We start from the raw sequence: 22,440 nt of genomic DNA on the forward strand, positions 1-22,440 counted from the left end.
TGAGCGTTGGTCACACGTGGAAGCCCAGCTTTCCCCCGGGCATCTGAGGCACACGGTTCGGACTGGGTCGTGGACCTCGCAGAGTAGTTGTGGGTCATGGAATCCGAGCTCCACAGGTGTCCCTTCTTGAGACCAACCCTGTTCATGCATATGCGGTTGGCCATAACATAACACGGGTAGTCTACCTGTCCTGGACAGGGATAGAGAATTTCAATATTTTCCCCCTATGTTGCTTAATGTCTTCGTTTTCTCTTCGAGTTCTTCCTGAAGCGAAGACACACCGCCGATTCCATATTCAGACCTAGTGCTTCACAAGGCCCCGGCCCTTCTTGTCTGTCACCCTGTCACCCAAAGAGTGAGGTTCCGGGGTGACTTGATCTAAGGTTTGGACGGCAGACGAGGTCGGTAGTGAGCAGTAGTACTCAGCTACCTAGTATATTCGATCGTTAGTCGGCGAGCCTAGCAGCCAGGGCTACTACGTACGTAGGTACCTAGGTGGGAGCCCGACCACCGCAACTGAAGCGGGGCTGTGTCATCAAGCACGAACAACGACGGAAAATGGAAAAGCAAAGACAAGCAAAGATGACCCGCCAACTTGATTTATGAGGCAATTTATCAGTGGTTTCAGTGTTGTTTCGGCGAGTCTAAACATATGGTGTGTGTACGTGTGTGTACGTGTGTGTCCATTCGGTCTGTCTCGGGGATCCTTCGGCGGTGGCAAAGACTCGGAATATGTAGCAGAGCGACTTCGGGACTCCGGTCCTGTGGGCGGAGCCCCCTCAGGTCACCAGCTCGATGGCAAGCTGAATATGGACATGGTGTCTTTATCAAAATGCCAGAGAAGTGTCGGTAGACTCGGGACCCTGGACCCAGGCATATCACAGAATACACTTCCATTACACAGCTTCATGTTGCTGTACACGGGCACTGTCGGAGGGAGTGTGTAAATATCACGTATGGCATAGTAAGCGAGCACCTTTTTCGAAAAGGCGTCCGACGGGCCGCATCGCCATCCATAGTGGATCTCAAATACAGACTTGCCACTCCAAACGATTCAACTACCCTTTTTGTAGAACTACGAGATAGTCCCGAAGAATGGTTGACGGCAAGACTTGAATAGAAAAAAAATGGTTCTCCAAAAGCGGTTCGGGAGATGCTGACAATACTTTATCCGACAGTCTCGACCCGACCACTTGGTTGGGCGGTCTTCCTGTTGGCCTCGAATTTGGAACGGAACCCGACCCTTTTCCGTGATGCAACGAAAGTCTCGTGATCGTTAATATTCCTCTTTGTTGTTCCGGGCATGAGAATACACTGTCAGGAGTCAGTAGGTATATTGCGCACTGTCACACACACTGCCGAATCACACCGATCTAGAAACCTTGACATCCAGTCAGAATATCACGAGGTGGATGCCAAATGCAATCACGAGAGATTGACTGGCCGGGGATTCATCACAAAATCAGTCCAAGTTTCTTCAATCCCTTACGGAGTGGACAATCTCCCAGAAAAGATATGATTGGCGGCTGAGCTTATTCATCCCCCTGGATCCACCTGACCCATGCATAACCCATCCTCATCCGTCTATTCCATGTGTTGAGAGGGCCACGGGTACAGGCCAATAAAGGGGTTCAGGTAAAGTGTTGGGTCAATTGTGAATATATGAAACTGTAACTTAATTGAAAGAGGCTATATTCATGGCAGTTCCCATACTAGTAGAAAGCAGGAGACCCTGAGCCTCAATTCAAGATGATATGCACGGGTAGATGGCCATGGGGCCTTGATCACCACTGGAAGCCGCGTGGAACTGGACGATGGCTGATCCCCGATCAGCTGAGGACGGGATGCCCAGACTGGGTGATCATGTGAATATTGACAGGGGCAGATACTAGTATATACGCGGCAGCTGCAGTATATAGAAGTTGTCAGTGACCGCTGTGTAATGTACTCTACCTCGTACCTGTATACAGCAGATTTGAAGATGGACTTCGTGGGGAAATTAGTACAGTATATCTCCTGGCGAATAGCTGACTTTCCCGAGCCAGTTGGTAGACAAATGTCACTCTTGCATTGATTGGTAGTGGGACAGTACCGAAGGGGACCTTGCCACAGATCTTCTTCCGCGCCCCAACTTCCAATCCCAACTCCCACCGCTCCTGTTCCGGACCTTCGGATCTCCAGTGCTGGTACCTTTTTTTACAGTCCTCATGTGCGTGGCAATGTCTCGGACCCCATCACCGCTCGCCGAGCGAGAACGGAGAGTCCAATGAGACGGAGCCTCTTCCGGTGGGTCGCGGATGATCGAGCGAATGACCAGGTCAGTTCTCATGCCTCGCGCTTCTGCCGAGTGGCTTGTTGCAGAGCCGGTAGAGCGTGCGTCCGACTCATTGCCACTTAGTACCACGCATCTGACAGATTTGTCTTCGTGCCGTTGAGCAGCGTCCGGCAATCACCCATAAGATGAGGCGTCATCTGGTGCCGACAGGGAGGCCTCCTTCAGTATGGGCTCGCCCGGAGGCTCCTGGTCCATATCGCCGGGATGCTCAGGACGAGGATCGTCCGAGGATGAACGACATGGACTCCGAGGTGAAACGGTGAAGGGAAATTGATCGGCAGGTCGACCCGAATGTCAAAAATGGGTCACTTGGTGCCAGGTGGAGTTCGCCATGGGGCCCATCCAATTCCCCCCGGACTTTTCACTTTTCTTATCGCGCGATTTTACCCTCTGGTGATCCCTTTTTCGGAAGACCCACTCGGGTGACTCGTTCGGGTTCCTGGTCCCTTCTCTTTTTTTTTCCTTCTCTTTTTCTCACACGCTCTGCCTCCCCCTTTTGAGCAGTCAATGTTTCTCCTCTCAGTCCATTCTTTTTCTCACAATCCTTCGCTTTCTTCTGGCATCTCGAAGGCCACTCGCGGAGGGGAAATCTACGTGTCTGACTTTTTACCATCGTTACACGTACTCCACAGCGGCCGATCCCTTGCCGATAAGCAAGGATAAGGCTTATCGCCCTCCACAATCTTTGGCCCCGGAGAAAGGGCAAGTATATAAACTCGCTCGATTCGCGGCCGCCCGCAGGCAAGTTGAACAGTCGACTACGCAGTCTGCACTCATAGACGGCCAATTCGGCCGCGGTTGATTTCTATCCATCCCGTCTCGCCAGTGTTGGGTGAGTTGATTTAAGTCGTCCAAGACCGACTCAACCAACATGGATTCCTCACAAGAGGATCATTCATCACGTTCTCCGACTTCGGTCCCTCCTGTCTCTAGTCGAGAGAACGGCGAGGTTCAAGAATCTACCGACATCTCTATGGCTCAGTTAAATCTCCCAATGGCTCCCACCTCCCTCACAATCGACCTCGTCCCCTCAGGTCCGCAATCGGAGACGACCCCAGAGACACCTCGTGACCCCAGGCAACCTGCCTCAACATCAATCGAATCGGTCGAAGATACCGAGCATGCATACTGGGCTGAGATTGAAGAAGATCGATCGGGTCCGGATGAGGAGGAAATGAAGGAGATCAACGCCTCGGAACAAGACTACAGCGCATGTGATCGTACGCTTCGCTCCCCTCAACCTCCGCGGAAGGTGCTTCGTGCCGAAAGACTGACGGTCTACTACAGATGCCTACTGGGAGAGCAACTTCTTCCGGGACTTAGATGATCCCGAGTACATCCCCAGGGAAAAGGTGCGTCTCACGTGGACGCTCAAAGGAGTTCGAGGCACACGTGAGGCGCCAAATCGCGCCAAGGTCATGCGTTCCCCCGCTGCATTTGTGGGCGGTTATTGGTGGCGGATCAAGTTTTATCCTCGAGGAAACAACGTGGGCTCTCTCAGCGTTTACATTGAGTGCTCTCCAACCATGCCCGCGCCTGATGAGATGATCCCTGAATCCGAGTTCACTGTTCGTCGAGGCAAAGCCGAGGTGAAACTCGATGATGTGCTCTCAGAGTTCGATGTCAAAACGCCAGCTACAGATGATTCAGCGGCGTGGATGAATGAGTTCAAGGCCAAATATCTCCAAAGCGTTCCCGATGCTCAGGCCACGGAAGTCAGGGATGGGGCTCCGTCGTCCGGCCCGTGGCGTGTGGCAGCGCAGATCGGTGTCATCGTGTACAATCCCGAGGAACCTCGAACCGGATGGATGCAATCCTCGTGTCACCAATTCAATCCCCACAATCTGGATTGGGGCTGGACCTACTTCCACGGTCCGTGGGACCAAATACACAAAAGACGGCGCGGGCAGCATCGGGCACTTTTGAACAACGATACCCTTGCCTTTGATGCATATATTCGGGTGATCGATGACCCCACGCGCTCCCTGTGGTGGCATCCTAGTGACTCGGAGCCCACCTGGGACAGTCTCGCCCTAACGGGCTATCGTCCTCTGGGTGACTCAGTCATCAATCACAGCGCCGAAGTGGCCGGCCTGGCATCCTGGCTTCACCTCGCCCCTGTCTGCAAGATCATCGAGGGTGTTGATGTTCTCGAGCACCTCACCAACTCTGACGTCAAGCCTAAGCCTCTATGTGATGCGCTACAGAAGCTACTATGGCAGCTGCGCCGTCCTAGCAAGTCCCACCAGTACGTGGACACGGATGGAATCACCTCGACCTTGCGTAATCTGCGCGAATTCTCGAGCGATGTCTCTGAGTTCTGGGAGCGCCTGCGGCGAACACTAGAGATCGAACTTGCGGGTTCTGCGGCTGGTCGGGAATTCGCCAAGTTGTTTGATAGTCCAGTGCTGGAATCGTCTTCGTCCAAGAGCGAGGGATCATCCGCTGTGAACTACCTGCCCACTCAGTACAACTCACGCATTTGCCTTCGAGCCGACCAAGCTCAGTCGACAGGCCAGGCTGTAAGAGAATACCTGGGAGCCAAGCCTGGACGATGGTCTCTACCTCCTGTACTTCATGTGGAGCTGGGTCGTCATGTACTGGACAAGTCAATGCGCTGGCAGCTCGCATTCAACCGGGTGGAGCTGGACGAGGAGCTGGACCTTGCGCCCTTTGTGATTGACGGTCAAGGATCCAAATATGTGCTCTATGGGTATGTGGTTCACCGTGGTCGTCGCACCTCTGGAAAGTTCTTCAGTATTCTACGCCCGGCTGGTCCGGGAAGTAAGTGGCTTGCTTTCGACGATGGCAGTGATAATCGCGTGGAGTGTTTGACCAACAAAACCGCGCTGGGTCCTCATCTCGGCCTCAAAGCATCGGAACCCGTGGATCATAAGAAGGGACATGACGTTCCTGTCAACGTTATGTACGTCCGGAGTGACCTGGCGTCTGAAATGCTCCCAGGCCCTCGAGGACCTTGGCAAACCTCGGAAGCTATGCAGCAATACTTTGAGACGGGTTTATATCAAACTGCCCGTGACGCGAAGAAGGCAGACGTCCCAGTAGAGGTGTATTCATCGGCGAGCTATGACAAGCTTGATAGCTTATTCGATGGCTATGACCTGATGATGCATGCCAAAGCTTCGAACGGCGTCATGTACATGACCCTGCCACGTTCGTCTCGTCTCGTGGAATTGCGCAAGAAGATCGCTCTCTGGAAATCGGCGGGAACAGACAATATTCGTCCGGAATTAGTGCGTCTCTGGCACATTGGACAGGCAGGAACTCCTAGTTCCTCTCCGCTCGCGCTGGATCTGATTACCGACCTTAACGTCCCGTTGACTTCATCTGAGACCCCTGTGCGATTCTGGATGGAAACAATCTCAGAGGGTAAGCTCTAGTTACTTCTTCTCATCATAAAAATGTGTACTGACTTGCTTCTTCAGACGACGCAAAGATCTTCGGCATTCCTGATCCACAGCCCGTCATTCACACCGAGGACAAGGTTGAGGAGTCAATTGTGGAACGTTCAGGCTTGAATACTCCTGAGCTGACACCGTCCATCGCCGATGGGGAAGCTGTTGCCAGTTCATCTGGATATATTGGCTCCGCAGCCATCGCGTCTCGTCTCGAAACTTCGAATGCGACCGTCGACAACGCTGCTCAAGAATCAGAATCTCAAATCGCCATCGCCGCGGCAGAGGTTGACGCAGCGGTCACTGGGCCGGCTCCCGCCGTCACAGTGGCTAACGCAGCAGATCAGCGCACGTCTTCCCCCGCCGATCGTTCCGGTTCAAGTTCTCTCCCATCGGCCGAAGCGCCGCAAGACTCAGTACCTCCTACCCCGGCAGACCATGCGTTCTACTTCATCCAGATGTTTGATCCAGATAGCCAGACCCTACGAACCGTAGGATCCTTCTTCTCCAAGCTTGAGGCCAACATCAAGGCGTCTATTCGGAAACACATGAAGTGGACCATTCGCCGTGACTTCCTCTTGTGGAAGCGGGTAGACGGCACCACAGTCAGCTCCGTGTCTCCGGCAGACACTTTCGGGGATGCAATGCTTGCTCATGGATCTTGCATTATCGTGGGTGATAAGATTACCAAGGAGAAACGATCTCAGTTGAGCCTCGACGGTCTCTTCTCGAGTCCTGACCGACTCGTTCACTACCTTTGGGCTGAATCCAGGCATCACCCAACCATGGGATTCACTGGTCGACAAACTCTTGAGGCTACCTTCACAAATGATTTCTACAGTGGTGACTTCCTGAAAGGCTACTATCACGGACATGGCAAGCATATCTCGGCGACTGGCACCATATATGAGGGAGATTTCATTTTCAGCCGTCGACACGGTAAAGGCAAGATGGAATACCCAACCGGAGATACCTACGACGGCGACTGGGTGGACGACATTCGCCATGGTCAGGGTACCTATATCGAAAAATCGACAGGCAACAAATACGTCGGAGGCTACAAGGACGGCAAGCGCCACGGCAAAGGTATTAGCTACTGGGAAGTCGCCGACGAGGAAGCTGATCTCTGCCAGATCTGCTACTCTGAAGAACAGAACGCCGTCTTCTGCGACTGCGGGCACATCTGCTCATGTGTGACGTGCGCCAAGCAGGTTGATCTTTGTCCAATTTGTCGCAAGACGATCAAGAACGTGATCAAGATTTACCGAACCTGAGATATTTTCTTCTTGGTTCTTTTGTCTGATTTTTTTTTCGAAGCATTTCGGGGGAGTTCTCTAGAGATCATCTGTCATGAGATTTCTATCTTGTTCTTTCTGCATATACACATACAGCTTGTTTCTCTCTATTTAGATGCAAGGGGGGTGCTTCCTTTTTTCTCAATGCTGATGAGGTTGGAGTATGCCCGGTGGGATCACGAACAATTTCTATGTCTGCTGGTTGGATGGAGTCCCTGGTCTCTCGCAATCTTTCGTTTCGTCATTTTCAATCTACTGCACATACACTGGTTACACGTCCCAAGTGAGGTGAGAGTCCAATACATGATAGAACATTGTGCTTCTTCCAATGTCAATTTGGTTCTTTTCTATTTCAATTCAGACTCGCTTATACCAAGGGCCGGGCCTCTAGTGGAGAAGTGGGCGCATACATCTATAGCAAAGATTTGCACTGACTCTAGCCCAGCACATCTAACATGAACACAAGGTTCTTCTGAATATCACAGTGTAGATTCCAGTAATTTGAACAAGGTATATTTCCAAGACGCCAGTCCCATTCACCACGAAAGAAGACAACCCTATGCTTTTTATCATGCCAGAGCTATAGATACACAAACGACGCTCACGAGCGGGAATCGAATCATTTGCTGGTCTTCTTTGAAGAACTCTTAGCCTTCTTTTCGCTCTTTGTCGCGCCTGTCACGGTCTTCTTCTCTCCTTTGCTCTGATTGAGAGATTTTTTGGCGGTCTCAGGCTTCTTCTTGGTCTCCTTTTCGGTCTCCTTTACAGCCTCCTTTGCCTGCTTCTTCTCCTTCTTCTCATCCTCTCCCACCTTCGAAGAGGCAGGCTCGGTTGCAGTCTCCGTGGATGCATTGTCCTTGCCCTTCTTAGGCTTGTTCAACACACCCTTGGGATTGAGACCCTTTCGGCGAAGACGGTTACGCTCGGAGCGAGCAATACGCTCGGCGTCATCTTCACCGTCCTCGAATGGACCGAAAGCGCCACCTTCAAAGTCGACAGAGACACCGTTCTCGTCGACGATTGGCGTCTTATCATACACCTCATCATCCGCGTCGTCGGTAGAGGAAGCCTTGGAGCTAGAGCGACGACGAGACTTATCGGTGGCAGAAGCGGTCTCGTCTGTAGGCTTGGCAACGGGAGTAGGTCCGGTCTTCTTCAACTTGCAGACGTAGAAACCGTCAACGTTCTCACGGTGGGGGAAGTAGCGGCGGGTCAAGGCCATCTTGGCATCGAACTTCTTGCCCATGTAGCTGATGAAGCCTGGGCTACCGAAGTCACCGAGACCAGTATCAACAATCTTCACGTTGGGACGCTTACGCAGAATATACTGCACCACAGCTTCGTTCTCCTCCACAGTGACACTGCAAGTGGAGTACACGACGTATCCACCAGTCTTGGAGGAGTGGTCCACGGAGTCGATAGCGGCCAGAAGCAACTGTCTCTGCATGTGGGGAATGCGCATGAAGTCGTTCTCATCCTTCGAGGTCTTGACACCCGCATCCTTGGAAATGACACCGGTACCAGTGCAAGGGGCATCGAGCAGAACCCGATCAAAGCCACCCATGGCCTTGGGGAACGCAGTGCGGGCGTCCATGTTCGTGACAATGGTGTTCTTGCATCCAAGACGGTGAATGTTACCGATCAAACCCTTAGCACGCGGCTTACTGGCATCGTTGGCGATCACACAGCCGGTGTTGCGCATCAGAGCAGACATGTAAGTCGTCTTACCACCGGGGGCAGCGGCCATATCCAACACACGCTCGCCAGGCTGAGGCGCCAGCGCCATGACGGGCAAGAAAGAAGACGCGGCCTGGAGAATGTAGTGGCCAGCCAGGTATTCGGGGGTGGCACCAAGGGGCACAGGTGACTCGAAAACTTGCAAGCCGACCTTTGACCACTTGCCGACGGGCTCCAAGACAACACCACGGTTGATCAAGGCCTGAGCAAGAGAGCGACGATTGGTGCGCAGAGTGTTGGTACGAATGACAACGGGGCGTGGTGTCTCGTTGGCTTCGAAGAAGGCGAATGCCTCCATAGGGGTAAACAGATTGAAAAGTTTCTCGGCCAGGTACCGGTTGTAGCCGTAGTATGTGCAGATATCATTCAAGAGGAGATCGATGTAGTCGGTGCGCGATTTGTCGGGTTGGCCTAGCGTCTTCAAGTCGCCAAGAATGCGAATTGTGTCGGTAATGCGTTGGCGGAGCAGCTGCAGGTCTGGGGCAAGTCCAGCAGGCTGGTCATCGGCGAAGACATCGGGACGGTCACCAGCAATGTTGGTCTGCATAGCAGCTTCCTGCAATTCCTGTTCGGCTTCCTCCTCTTCGGCTTGTCTTTGGAGATCCAATTTCCGCGAAAGACCCTCAATGTTGGCAGCGGTCAATCTTTCCTCGGCATCGGAGAGGTCTTCATCGTCGGAAAACATGGCCTCGCGAGGGTGACCGTCGTCGTCGGAGTCAAGAACGGAAGCGTCATCTGAATCGTCTTCCAGATCGGACAGGCGTTCAAGACCCTCTTGACTATCCATTGATCCCTCACTGATGTTGTCGAGATCCTCAAATTCGTCGGCCATCTCTTCATCCTCCGAGTCAGAATCCATTGGCACGGGCTTTTTCTTCTCCTTGACAACCTTCTCCTTCTCTTTCACAACGGGAATAGCAGATTTTCCATTCGTCTTGGACTTCTTCAGGGTGTCCTTTTTCGTCACGACATCTTCCTCATCGGCGTCGGATCTCCGACGCTTCTTTGCTGCGACAGCCTTTGAGGCCGCCTCGGCGTCGGCAGTCTTCCGCTTCTTCAAAATTGTAATTTTCGACTCATCCAGAGGCGCAGGGGGCCCCTGCTTCTTCATACGACGTCCTTTACCCATGGCGAGAGTTGTGACTTTTGATGGACGATAAGCGGGTTTCGCAGCAACTTTTTTTTTTCCTAGCCATTTTTTCTCGCCGGCGGTAGGAACAGGCAATAACGGCGGATGAGCAGGCGGTGAATCAAAAGCCCAGACCAAGTCTGGATGGTGGTGTCGGCGCCTGAAATACCAGGCCACAGTATCTGCATCCAGCTCCACGTGGGGGAGAGCAACAGCCGACCTACGCACTCTTTAAGCTTGGTGAAGACGTCAGTTCAGCCAAGTTTACAGTATTCCACCACAGATTCAGAGCTCGATATCTCCAACTTGAAGTTCTAAGATTGATCGGAATCATGTCGGAGCTCGCATTCGCCAAGTCTTTCTTGTCCTCATTGGACTCGCGGCCCATCAAGCTACGAGCGGACCATGTCTTCGATCCGGAACAAGTTGGCCTGCGACTCCCTGTATGTCGTCTATCCTTCAGCTTAGCATAAATCCCAAGTTTACAGAATCTCACTGCTAATACAATATCAATTGTGGCTGAGCAGTACACTCTTCCTCGCCTGCAACCCCCGCATCCAACGATGCCCAAGAAGACACAACAAGTCCAGGCCCCCGGAGCTTCGAAATCAATTACCATTAAAGTCAAGTCGGCCCGCAACCCGGCGCTTGAGTTCTCCCTACCGAACGCACCTATCTTGACAACTACCGTTCAGGACATCAAAGATGCGGTTCGGGAACGAGTTAGCGATGCACACGGGAACCCAGTGGCGCTGGAAAAGATCAAGATTCTGTACCGTCGCAAGCCAGTACCTGGGACCGGAAAGACCGTCGCAGAGATGTTGGCCGACGAGCCCGAGGTTCTTGCAGGTGGTAAGGAGGTTGAGTTTGGCACGATGATCATCGGCGGCGCCAAGGCTATCGATGCAGTTGAACCCCCATCAGAGGTCGTCGAGGAACAAGACATACCGAAACCCGCAGTTGGTCCTAGTGGCGCAGAAATTCTAAAGACGGATGCATTTTGGACCGACTTGCAGGGCTTCCTGGAACAGCGTTTGAAGGACTCTGAAGAAGCGAAACGCTTAGCGGTTCTCTTCAAAAGCGCATGGAGCTCCACATGATGCGGCATCACATGTGGCATAGTGGCTGATTCGACTATCAAGTATGACAATCAATGAAGTGGGGGTCTTTGCGCAAGGTTTATCATACAATAACATCAATATCTATTGTTCTTCGAATATCAAATGATTCGTTATCTTAACGAAATATAATGAACAGATTTCAGTTTAGAGGAGACAGATGGCCTTGGTTAATGAGACGTGCAGTACTAGCGTTGGAACTTTGCGTTGCCCACACTAAGCCGCGCTATCATTGCTTTAAAGATCGCGGCAATAAAAAGCCCTCTTCGAGATTGGGGCTGCCGAGGGTATCATGGAGCATAGCAATAAAGGTTGATTGATATGGATGGATTGCGTAGCAAAGAAGACTATTGAAACTGCGACTTGGGGTATGGAGTCATCATACGTAGCACAGATCAAATACCTAGTGGTGATTGTATTGAGAACAATTAAGACGGGCGTAGGGTATTTTCATGCCCATTCAAGCCAATCAGCAAATCTCATAGAGAAAGAGTAGGGAATAATACAGCAGAACATTCGCACGGGTTCGACATGATGGAATATATAGGCCAGGGAGATCACAAAATTCGCATAGGGGAGTATTAAAGCATTCAAATCACAGCAAGAAGCCACGCGAGCGTGTGCTGCGACTTAGCAGCTGATAGGACACCGTTGCAAATGCATGAAAAATTTCCGGCCGGGCAAAGCGCTCATGCAGTCAAAGTCATATCAAGCCGCGAGTGTTTGGACATGGAAGCAATATAGGAAGGCGATTCATCACAGACATGCAAAGGAGAAACAAATCATTCGTACAAAATGTCGTCTCGTCATGTGGCGTCCGATTATCGAGAGAAGACCTTGACCACGCCATCACCACCACCACTGACGACCCAGCGACCATCCCGGCTCCATACAACAGCACAGACACCCTCTCCCCGCATCAACCGGTGACTTGTCAGCTCTTGGGTGCAGCTCCGTTTTTCAAGGTTCCAGAATCGTAAGCTGGCATCATGACCTGCTGAGACGAGCTCCCGTCCATCTGGAGACAGGGATAGCGAGGCAATCGCAGCGGGATGTGCCAGCATCGTGTACGTGCATTGGCCTATGGCGGAAGTCAGCAAACTGTGATACGCAAATGTTTCAGTGCAGAGAGTCTGGACATACCACTGTTAGCATCGAAGAAACGAATGTACCGGTCTTCATAGCCACTAATAATAACACCTTCCACGCTACTGGAGCCTGTAGCCCCATGGACAACTTCCTCCTCGGCCATCGCTCGGCTCGGGTCCAGATGAGCGGATCCATCGAATCCAACAGTCGTGGCGACCACGGAATTCACGCCGGTTGAAGGGGTTCCATCGTATGTTTCTAGGCTGGCCATACCGACAATCTCTTCACCCGTACGAGTATCGTAAACAAGGATGGAGGCATCCGCATAAGAGACGACAAAGTTCACACCTGCCAAAGACAAGGGACTGATGCAGGTGGGAGAGGGAGACTCGCTGCGATAGATGTGGTGCACAAGCGTGTAATGGAAAGGGGTAGTAGTAGCAATGCTCGGTTGCGGAGATGACGGGAAATTAGAGCCGGAGGAGATCGAGTTTGCACGACGGCTTCCACCCTGGCGCCGTGATCCGGACTGGGGATTGGAGGCCAGGGGAGGCGCACTGACAGCCCAGATGAGAATGCGGCCGTCTGCAGAACCAGAAGCTAACAGAACTCGGTCCGGACCACCGTAGTGGCTGCTTGAATCTCCAAAGACAGAGCCAGCTGTCCCTGGAAGCACGCAAAGTCCCCAGACAGCATCCGTGTGGCCATCAAGGGTGGCCTTTGGATCAACTCGGCCTCGCTCCCAGACCCTGACACTAGCATCCTGCCCGCCAGAGAATACCCACCCATCACCAAAAGCGCGACCTCCGTTGGAGATGTTCTGTGACGGAGAACAGGCTGCCAGCGACGTGACAGCACCGACATGGCCTCGGTGAGTGAAGTAGCTTGTGATGTCCAAGTCGTTGCTGGAGCTTGGGCCATGAGCACCAAATGTGCCGTACGTTGCGGGGATGATCCAGCGTTTGATGGTACCATCATCACTGCATGTGCAAATCTCAGGCTCGGATGGGCTACCACCGCCTGTGAAGATCACAGACCGAATGACATCAAGATGACCGCGCAACGCAAAGCGAACCTTGAAACTAGAATCTTGCTGCGAGGTTTTCGCAGCAAATTCTCGACTCTCGGCTCCTTTATCTTCACTTTTCCGTCGCGATCCTGAGCTCTTGCGTCGGTGCGAGAGAGACCCGCTCTTTGAAGGAGATTTGCTTGATACAAAATGGGCATTGGGAAAGGCGTCCGTGTCAGGTCGACGAGGAGGAATTATCTCGCTCGTGGGAGCTGGCTCAGAAGGCTCATCGAAGTTCCACCCATCGATGTCCTCGTTATTTTCTGTGGTGGGTCGCGAAGATTCTGAGGTCTCTTTCACAGTAATCGTAGGTCCTGGCATGTCGTCCGCCAACTGTTGCGTTCCTCCAAATGGACGATCGTGAATCATTCCTTGCTCGGGAGTCATCTTCCGATTGTCAATTGCGGTGACGGGAGTCTGCAAGTGTTGTTGTTGTTGCTGTTGCTGTTGCTGTTGCTGTAGTAGTAGTTGATTCTGCTGTTGCTCATTTTGCTGGGCCTGCTCAACAGAGTGGGGCAGTGCGTTGTGGGTGGTCGGAGCCTGCGACAAAGGCGCATTTTCAGAGTATTGACTAGTGTTATGTTGGTTATTTGCAAGCAGGGCTTCACGAGAAATCATATGGTTGGCTTTTTGCCTTCGTTGCTGCAGGAATGCGTCCTCGAGGTTTTGCTTAGAGAGCTGCTGGTTCCCATAGAAATGGCCGGCGATGTCAGGATCGGTGAGGTCGGGTACTGGATGAGAGGTGGGAATGACATGGTACGCAATTTCCTGGGCGCATTTTGATAAGTAGGTCCGAGACTTATCACGGTCGTCTTCGTGCAAGCTCTCTTGCGATTCTGATTGTCGGGCATCTTGTTCATTGACATCAGTGTCCAACCTGGAGGCGGAACGTTGTTCTTGAACGAAATGATCAGCGCCATGTACCGTCAATATTGACGTTTTGCATTCGAATTTTGGAAACCACTCACCCTTGAGAAAGCTCACGCTCTCTCGCGCAACGTCCCTTGGATCCTGCACATCTTTGATTGACTCCCCATTGGAGAGCTTTTTCACCTTCTCCCGCTCTTTCTTCAGTGCCGACTCCATCAACCTCACATGTTTACCCAGCGATTCTTGCATGCGTTTGCTAGTTCGAATCTCCCCCTCCAATCGGCCGATGCGAGACTTCATCTCCGCTCGTTCAATCTCCCAGGCATTGCGGTCTCGTTCGTGACGATGCCACTCGGTCTGGAGGAAGCGCATCACCCCTATCATGCGCACGTTAGTCTGAGATAACTTGGGAGATTGAGTTGCCAGCTTCCATTAACAAGCGTACCCTGTAATGTATATTCCGTTCCTTGCGGATGACCGCTATTCGATTCCCCCATGGCTCCTTGGATTCCTCCGCTTCCTGACATGGCTGACGGAGATTGCCAAGCCATGTGACTCGGAAAGTCAAATCAGAGCTTCTCCCAAGGAAGGCCTCAGATGCGCGATGAGTGGGGTGAAGCGGTGATGCGGATTTGCAACTTCGCAATAGGCCGAGTAGGACGGTCAGGTGCAGCTTGCTCTCCTGACTCCGTAATGTCCGCACTGCGATGAGTGAGATCAGGGCTCCCGAAGGGAGCTGGAACAGTAGACGGAGCAAACTTGACACTCAAGTGTCAGGAGTGAAATCACCAATCTAACGCCCGCGTTCAGCGAATGGATTCTCGGGCATCCACGAACTGCGTGTCCAGCTTTCGAGCACTAATGTTGTGCTCAATTGTTATGGCCGTGGCTTCTTGGGGGGCTTGACACGATTGACTGACCGCCTACTCTTTTTAGCGCCTCTCGGCGGGCTGGATGTTCGGCCCGTGTGTCTGAAACATCAGACTGGGAAGAGGTTACCAGCCCTTGAAAGGCTGGACAAGGCCGTGGGATACAAATTTGAGTCCCAAAGGAAGTACTGCTGTAAAGGAAAGATTGGATTTTCACTCCGTTCTTTTTTTTTAACAATTACAGGTCACTTGACGTCAGGTTACTGAGCAGTCGTGAGGTCAGAAACCTGACTAGTCGAAATCAATGATCATAACAATGTCTACATTGAGTGTCAATACTTCCTGGCCATAAGCATTCCGAGCGATCTGACTGGAGCCGTGGGAGCCCAGAGGCTCCATTCCAGTTAAGCCCTGGGCACAGCGCTCTGGGTCTAGACTCTTTCCAATCATATGGATACATGACTGTTTCTATTCACTGTTGCGGTCTTGTTCACGACGCCCGGAAAACTTCCGTCCCTCGGTCCAAATAGTATAGCTGCAGATTAAGGATGCATTTCGCACACCTCAGGCATGCTGACCTACTGTCTGCCTATCATCCTCTCCGATGCCCACATGGCCCATGAGTCGCCGTGTTTCGATACGTGAAGCTTCCAGGTCGGGTATATCTGTGAGACAAACTGATTTGTTATGTGATGGCTAGGTACACACAATTCATCCCAACGACTGAGGAGACTGATGCATGTCTCGGATGAGAAGGAGACTCGAACGTCGCTTGAAGCCGATCCTGTGTGTCGCGGCCAAGGAATGAGAGCGGCCGCGGGCATCTTCAACGCAGCGCGCGATCGGGCAAATGATTCCTTCCGCCCCATGGATGCCCTCCGAGGTTATGACTGTAGATAACTCACAATGTACGTCCATCCGCGCAACTCGACTCATCTGGTAGGCCTGGACCTACCCGGCCCTGCAAGTATGGAAACCACATATGAACCTTATCAATGCCCGTCTTTCTATGACTCTAATATCCACCCTGGATTTATAAATATTGAGCTAAAATGTGTACATAAATCAGCCAAGGAAATACGTCACTAAGTTGAAAGAATGGAGGTCAGCCGCCTGGGCTTCTATCCAAGGAAGTAATGTATTGACTTCACAAAAACCCCACTCCTCGACAAGATTCAAGGTAATGAAAACCTAAGTAGTAACCTTCCATGTAAAGTATCTACTGCCAGATGGTCTTCATCGAGGTAGGGAAAGATTTCAGACACTTACACCTAATGGAAGTAAGGTTGAGCTTCCGAAGCGTCTCCCCCGGCAGACCCACCCATTCAGAGCTTATGGAGGTGCTTTGCAGTGTTTTGGGTCCTTGGATTCTATTTCCTAGAATTCATGTCAATATGTGGCTTCGTATGTATCCATCCAGGACTATACATAATTCACCAATCTCAAGATTCGCGAGCCCGTCTGGATCATTACACATCGCGCCAGAACGGAGTTCCACCTCCCTATCCATTCCAAACATTCATGCTGAGCCCGGTTATCATCTACCTCAGGAAAGGCTGGGGTCGGGAGTTCTGGTACTGATAGGCTGGCGCCCGGGCAGCTCGTGTCTGGAAACCGGGAGTAGTCCAATAGGTACATGTAGGTACGTGTAGATGCGCGTACCGCATGATTTTCTCCCGCTTGCATTCGATGACACCAGGTAGGTATGTACCTCTACCAGGTGTGGTCTACATGAAGATCGGTGTGGTCTGAACCTGGTCGAACGACTCAGGACGCCAACCATTAGGCTGAACATGAACGCCACCGGGGATTAAGGAGTTTTAGGAGCGGAGCTTGGCTGCTTTCGTTTGTAATGCGAGTTGATCATTAAGAAGATCACATCTCTCTATCCTCAAAACTCCAACTCCTCAACTTCCATACCACAGTCCACGCAGGTCTTGACTCCAATGCCGGTTTCTGGGTTATCAACTGTTCGACCCCATTGATGTACGTGCTTGCGATTGGTGCTGAGGTCATCACCAAAGTCTCCGCCAGCGGCGCCCTGTCGATTACGCCGGTACGCTTCCACCCGAGTGCGCTTCTTCAGGTCCTGCAGCTTGGTCTTGAATTTCGCTTCTCGCCGTCGCTTTTTATCTGTTTCTCGACGCTCAAACTCCGCATCCAATGCCTCCGCAGAGCCCCATTTCTTGGCGGAGAATGCGTATTCCTCGACTTGATATCGGAGATACAGCATCATGCTATTCCAGGTTGACTTGTGAGGATTGGGCTTTTCCAGATGGGGAAGAAGCTCTTCGTCACGGAGCTCAGCTAGGACTTAGGGTCAGCATACATAAGCAAGGGTTCCTGGGTGGGAAGATTCGACACAAACTCACGGTCTGTGAGGAGATAATCCTCGCGCGCTTCCGTTTTTGTAAGCAGACTGTATTTTTCTGGATATTTCTCTTTGCAGGAATGACAGATCTGACAACGAAGTTGTTCGTCCCACTTCCAGTCGATTTCGAGGCTGCCGCATTCCCGACAGACTTTTTGCTTGCTTTTATCATCCAACACACTCAGCCCCGGCTCAAAAGGCCCCTCACGATTTCGCCGCAGATTTTGAAGTAATTGGTGACGCTCCCACTCTTTTTGGGTCATATTGGCCGGTCGCTGAGCGTCTTTGTCATCGGGTACATGTAGTGCTTTGTTGAAGGGATCATCCTCTTGTGTCAAGAATCCACCTTTTGTGTCAGTCATCTTGCTAAAATCGTAGTCGACATACTTCGTGAAGTTACGCGCGGGCTTGATATCATCGAGTGAGCGACCCGAGGCGGGTGTGTTGGTTCGCGCATCTCGTACATTTGCGGGAGCGGGTTGGGCGGCCATCGAAGCATGAGAACGCTTCTTTCCCTGGCTGAATCGAGAAATTTGCGAGTCGGCTGATCCAAGACGCACGTTTGCAGCCAGCTCTACTTCACGTTGCTCGCGGAGAGCTTTCGCCTTCATGCGATTGACCTCCTGAGCGTGGTGCGGTTAATACCCGGAAATGCTGCAAGAAGACCGGGGCCCCATGAGCTTGGACTGGACATACAATCTTCCGCTTCTGTTCAGGCGTCAGCGGCCCACGGGGAAGTTGTCCAGGTTGGGCAACATTCTCTCTTGGAGGCGTCAAAGGGCGGTCGTTTGGCATTTTGGTGAGCCTTTGCAGTTGGGAGTGCACTGCGACCGTTTTGGTGCTTTGAAATGAAACATGGCGGAGGCCAAACGCCCTGGATCAAGGCGTATCGCCGGGGGCGGTCCTGACTATCACCACGTGACTCGCATCACCCAGACACCAACAGCCCACGTCATTGGCGAGTGGAAATCGCGATCCGCGATCCGCACCACCAGCTGTATGGTCGGTGTTCGCAATCATTCAGCTGGTCGCTGAACTTGCATCATCATCGCGTTCTTGGCCATACAGGACCTCGCACACACCACCAACGGGTATATCCATGACCGCGTCCGTTCCTTCACTCCAGATCTCTCGCCAGTTCACCTTTCGATTCTGTGGTCCCATTGTTTGATATGAGGTGGCTCCGGGTTTCATCTTGGTAGAGCCTCCGGGCCGTCGCCTTGCTTTTCCATCAATCACTGCGACGTTGGCGACCTCATCGACGATATTTTCGATACTATGCATGGGCAAAGTCAGGTAGCCGGTGTTGTACGACGCGAGGGCGACATAGATATAGACAAGGCACATGACGAGCCAGGACGGAATGGCTAATGACCACCATCGATTGGGATAGTAATAGATGCCCAGTTGGTGAAGAAATGGGGAAGGTAAGTACGACCACAACAAATAAATCACTGATAAGAAGACGGCGGTTAGAAATGGTTTTGTGCAACGATATTCAATCTCCTCGCGCCCAACTGGGCGACTAGTGAAGACGTACAGAATGCGAGCGAAGACGCCAAATACAGCACGAAACCGTAGTATTCGTATGTCGGAACCTTGGGGCTGGCACGGGGCACTGTGGTTGCGCGCCGGGCAGACTTGGCGACCGCGGCCTCCGTGTCGTTAGGTGTATCCACATCAGAACTATCAGGAGTGGTTGGGCGCGACGTGGTGGTCGAGAACGGGGGTCGTAAAAGGGAAGTGAGGGAAGGTGACGGCGGGAGAGGAGTTGGTGGGCGGTTGTAAAACGGGGGCGCAAAGGCATTTGGCCCGTAGAGGGAGCCGGTTGACTGTCGAAAGGGGTGATGTCTTCCAATCTCGTCGGCCGACTCTTCGGATTCCGAATCCGACAAAGACTGTGGCTCGAGAGAGTAATGCGACCGGAAATCGGCGTCGTCCTCGACCTCAATCTCTTCATATCCCGGCGAGGTCACGCTCTCATCTTCAGCGAAGCTCTCCTGGACCTCTTCGGGCAATGCCAATTCGTCAAGCAACGGTGGGAAAGGCTGCTTGGCTTCACGGGATCCTTCAAAGCCCGTTGATGTTCTCGTCTGACCCTCCATGAGATCGTCGACTCCGCTCACAGCGACAAGAAACACAATGAAAGGAAGGTAATGCCCGTCGGTCCGACCCTCCATAACCCTTGTTGACCCCATCGCAGCTCCTTTTTCTGCCACCGTCTGGCGACACCGCCATCCACGTGGCGTCTGCCTCAGGCTTTGAGCGGGGACTGAATTCCAACAGCGTGTAAAGCTTGATCAGCTTTGCGGAGATTTGTTCTTCCAATGGGATCAGACGGGTGCTCCAGTTTCGTAAAATGGGGCTCCATTCTGAGGGACGCTCGATTCAAGAACGATGGGTCATCGGAGATTCTGCCGGACGTCTTTATTCAATCATCCGATGCTCGTTTATATTATGTTCGCCAAAGATAGATAGAGTGAACATCCGCCCACCTCAAACGAGGAAGGCTTACTGTGCGGAGCACGATGCCTAACAATCGTAGATTGCCGCCAATAGTTGAGGACGTTGGCACCCGGAGCGAGTACGGTGGAAAGCATCCGAACATGACCGAGTTGGAGTCGTGAGGGGTAATGGTGGAGTCCGACGCAAATCGAGATCAGAACCAACAGCATAAGAAGCCCTGGCTCAACCGGGTTTCCAAAGGACCCGAGTTGATGCCCACGAGGACGTCCCCCTGGCTCGCGCTTGATTTGTGTAAATTGACGAAAGCCGGCACCTCATCAAGTTGCCCCAAACCACCTGCACACCTTCTACTGGGATCATGTCGTCCTCCTATGATGGGACGGGTGTCCAATACTGCGAACTCAAGAACTTCACGTTCCAGAACCAAGCGACTCTCCCCGTAATCAAAATCGCGTATCGAGAATTCAATGCAAGCGCACAGAAAGTGGCCTTGATTCCGACATGTTTCCGAGGCAGGATCAACACGACTCTTAACTTTACGTCGGGGGCATTGAGCGACTATCGTGTGATCGTGGTAGCCCTGCTTGGTAACGGCGAATCTTCCAGTCCCTCCAACACCGAAAACTTCCCTTCGACTCTTGACTACCGAGACTGTGTTCGAGCTCAGCATCAGCTGTTGACGGAACAACTCAAGATCCAGTCCATCGATGTTGTGGTGGGGTTTTCGATGGGCGGCCAGTGCGCTTATCACTGGTCTGCGATGTATCCGCGGATGCTCCGTGCCGCAGTCATCATCTGCTCCTCTGCCAAGACCAGTCTGCACAATTACCAGTTCCTCGAAGGACCAAAGGCCGCACTGACTCATTCGGTGGACTACAATGACCAGACCCTGCGGTCACAAGCGGGCGGACCCTTGCGCGGGCTACATGCCTTTGCTCGGGCCTACTCGGCCTGGCTGGCAAGTGCCGACTGGTTCGAACAGCGTCTGTTCGAAAAGCAAGGCTTCAAATCCCTTGATGAATGGAGCCAGGCAGGCGATCAAGGCTATGACGACTGGCACCCGGATAACCTTCTTGTAATGCTGGAAATGTGGCAACGGTCTGACATCGGAGCCGTCTTGGGATCCGATTCCACGAAACTCCCAGTCGAACAGGCGCTGCAGAAGCTGACAACCCGAATTCTTCTTATGCCATGTCAGACCGACCAGTACTTCACCGCAGAGTTCAGTCGAAGAGAGGCATCGCATCTGAAGAACGGGGAGCTTGCAGTTATTCCGTCTATTTGGGGCCACATGGCGGGTGGCGGTACGAATGCAGAGGATTCGGAGTGGATGGACCAGGCTATTGCTCGCTTCCTTGGTAGCGGGCTTTGATACTCCCACTCGGATCATCACGATCGAGTCTGATGGAGTCTTGTACTCCCGCTTCCGCTGCCCCAACCGCCGTCGTACATTGATATAGACATAGAGTTTTGAATTTTCAGATATCCATTGGATCTATCCCGCCGTAGCAAGAACGTCCAGGGAAAGCCCAAATGGGTTACGAGAACGTGCGCGCTCCGGGTCAAAGTCGCGTGTTACTGGACATGGTGCACCTCGATGCCTGGTCCGGTAAACACCTCGCCCGGAAAGACGATACTGTCTGTAGATTTTTGTGGCCACTGCCCGTCAATTGCTAGGCACACGACTGTGTTGCCACGCCAAAAATGACCTGAATCGCCTGTTCGATCATCTGTCCCCGTCCGTTCCGTCAGGGTAGTGTGGGATGGATTAGTCCTGCTGCACTTCATTTACCTCTTCTCCCCATGACTGGCTTTCGCCGGACAGTCAACGAGAATTTGATCTGCGACCGCTCGACACCAACAGATCTTTGTATCAAGCATACAGATTCAAAGAGTTTAAAATCAAGATGTTGGTGCCCCGAGGTGGCGAACGACTTCAAAATCCGCCCCCGCTCTCGCGCTTCTTGTCCTCGGCTTGGTTTAAAATTGAATCCAGAAGAAATATCTCATTGGTGATCAGAGCAGATACGCCAGGCAGAAGTTCATACGGGTCTGTTTGCCATGCAGATGAAGAGGGCTAGACCATCCCTTGTCAAGCTCGGCAATTGAACCCAGTCAACGAACTGATCGTCCCCTTTCACTCGAGTCGGGCTCGAGGTCAAAGCCCCCTACAATACTCTGATGCTCTTCTCCACATCGCGGGGGCCGAGATGCTGTCGATGTGATGAATTGGACTCCACACAAAGCTTTTGTGAAGGTGCCCGTCGTCCCTGAACCTATCGCAAAGGAGAGTTTATCCTACTGTATGACCATCGTCTCATTTGCTTCGAGATCGCTTTGGGTTTCTGCCTAGCACGCTTATCAGACACTGTGGACAAGCCCCTTGCATCAGCCCAGGCGTATATTCATGTTCCCAGATCATAATTCTGGCTTTGCACTAATCAGACTAACAGCAGAAGGGAGTCGTTGAGGAATGCACAGTGTATACCGTGCTGCACGGGCTCAGGGAAAGAGTAGTGCTTTCTTTCGATTCGGAAGCCCAATCTAATTTTCACGAGCGCATGTCCTGCAGCGCACGCTCGTATCTTCCATCCGTTGTGCATGCCCACAGGCACGTTGAGACATATATTTTTGGTCTTTGCTCCAAATTGTACAAGCTTGAGGGTCGAATCTTTA

At 52.2% G+C, this 22,440-nt stretch overlaps 7 protein-coding genes across 7 annotated transcripts; 3 read left to right on the forward strand and 4 right to left on the reverse strand.

The window, feature by feature from the left end:
* Nucleotides 1-3,206: 3,206 nt before the first annotated feature.
* Nucleotides 3,207-7,025, forward strand: POX_a00022 (uncharacterized protein; the record flags this gene model as incomplete). Its single annotated transcript, XM_050108972.1, has 3 exons — nucleotides 3,207-3,555; nucleotides 3,623-5,725; nucleotides 5,782-7,025. 3 exons carry the CDS (start codon nucleotides 3,207-3,209, stop codon nucleotides 7,023-7,025), a joined length of 3,696 nt encoding a protein of 1,231 aa, XP_049972740.1.
* A 640-nt stretch (nucleotides 7,026-7,665) lies between these two features.
* On the reverse strand, nucleotides 7,666-9,912 carry POX_a00023 (25S rRNA (cytosine(2870)-C(5))-methyltransferase; the record flags this gene model as incomplete). Its single annotated transcript, XM_050108973.1, has 1 exon — nucleotides 7,666-9,912. The coding sequence occupies one exon, from the start codon at nucleotides 9,910-9,912 to the stop codon at nucleotides 7,666-7,668; it is 2,247 nt and encodes a 748-aa protein (XP_049972741.1).
* A 332-nt stretch (nucleotides 9,913-10,244) lies between these two features.
* Nucleotides 10,245-11,012, forward strand: POX_a00024 (uncharacterized protein; the record flags this gene model as incomplete). The annotated part of the gene is made up of 2 exons (XM_050108974.1): nucleotides 10,245-10,355; nucleotides 10,401-11,012. 2 exons carry the CDS (start codon nucleotides 10,245-10,247, stop codon nucleotides 11,010-11,012), a joined length of 723 nt encoding a protein of 240 aa, XP_049972742.1.
* Nucleotides 11,013-11,851: 839 nt separating this feature from the next.
* Nucleotides 11,852-14,609, reverse strand: POX_a00025 (Striatin Pro11; the record flags this gene model as incomplete). The annotated part of the gene is made up of 3 exons (XM_050108975.1): nucleotides 11,852-12,111; nucleotides 12,174-14,435; nucleotides 14,504-14,609. 3 exons carry the CDS (start codon nucleotides 14,607-14,609, stop codon nucleotides 11,852-11,854), a joined length of 2,628 nt encoding a protein of 875 aa, XP_049972743.1.
* A 2,209-nt stretch (nucleotides 14,610-16,818) lies between these two features.
* POX_a00026 (DNA repair protein rad14) lies at nucleotides 16,819-18,093 on the reverse strand (the record flags this gene model as incomplete). The annotated part of the gene is made up of 3 exons (XM_050108976.1): nucleotides 16,819-17,234; nucleotides 17,300-17,921; nucleotides 17,995-18,093. 3 exons carry the CDS (start codon nucleotides 18,091-18,093, stop codon nucleotides 16,819-16,821), a joined length of 1,137 nt encoding a protein of 378 aa, XP_049972744.1.
* A 225-nt stretch (nucleotides 18,094-18,318) lies between these two features.
* Nucleotides 18,319-19,496, reverse strand: POX_a00027 (Meiotically protein; the record flags this gene model as incomplete). The annotated part of the gene is made up of 2 exons (XM_050108977.1): nucleotides 18,319-18,752; nucleotides 18,839-19,496. The coding sequence occupies 2 exons, from the start codon at nucleotides 19,494-19,496 to the stop codon at nucleotides 18,319-18,321; spliced, it is 1,092 nt and encodes a 363-aa protein (XP_049972745.1).
* A 626-nt stretch (nucleotides 19,497-20,122) lies between these two features.
* POX_a00028 (uncharacterized protein) lies at nucleotides 20,123-21,136 on the forward strand (the record flags this gene model as incomplete). The annotated part of the gene is made up of 1 exon (XM_050108978.1): nucleotides 20,123-21,136. One exon carries the CDS (start codon nucleotides 20,123-20,125, stop codon nucleotides 21,134-21,136), a length of 1,014 nt encoding a protein of 337 aa, XP_049972746.1.
* Nucleotides 21,137-22,440: the final 1,304 nt, after the last annotated feature.

Source organism: Penicillium oxalicum, chromosome I (genome assembly GCF_001723175.1).
Source record: "Penicillium oxalicum strain HP7-1 chromosome I, whole genome shotgun sequence".
NCBI lineage: Eukaryota > Fungi > Ascomycota > Eurotiomycetes > Eurotiales > Aspergillaceae > Penicillium > Penicillium oxalicum.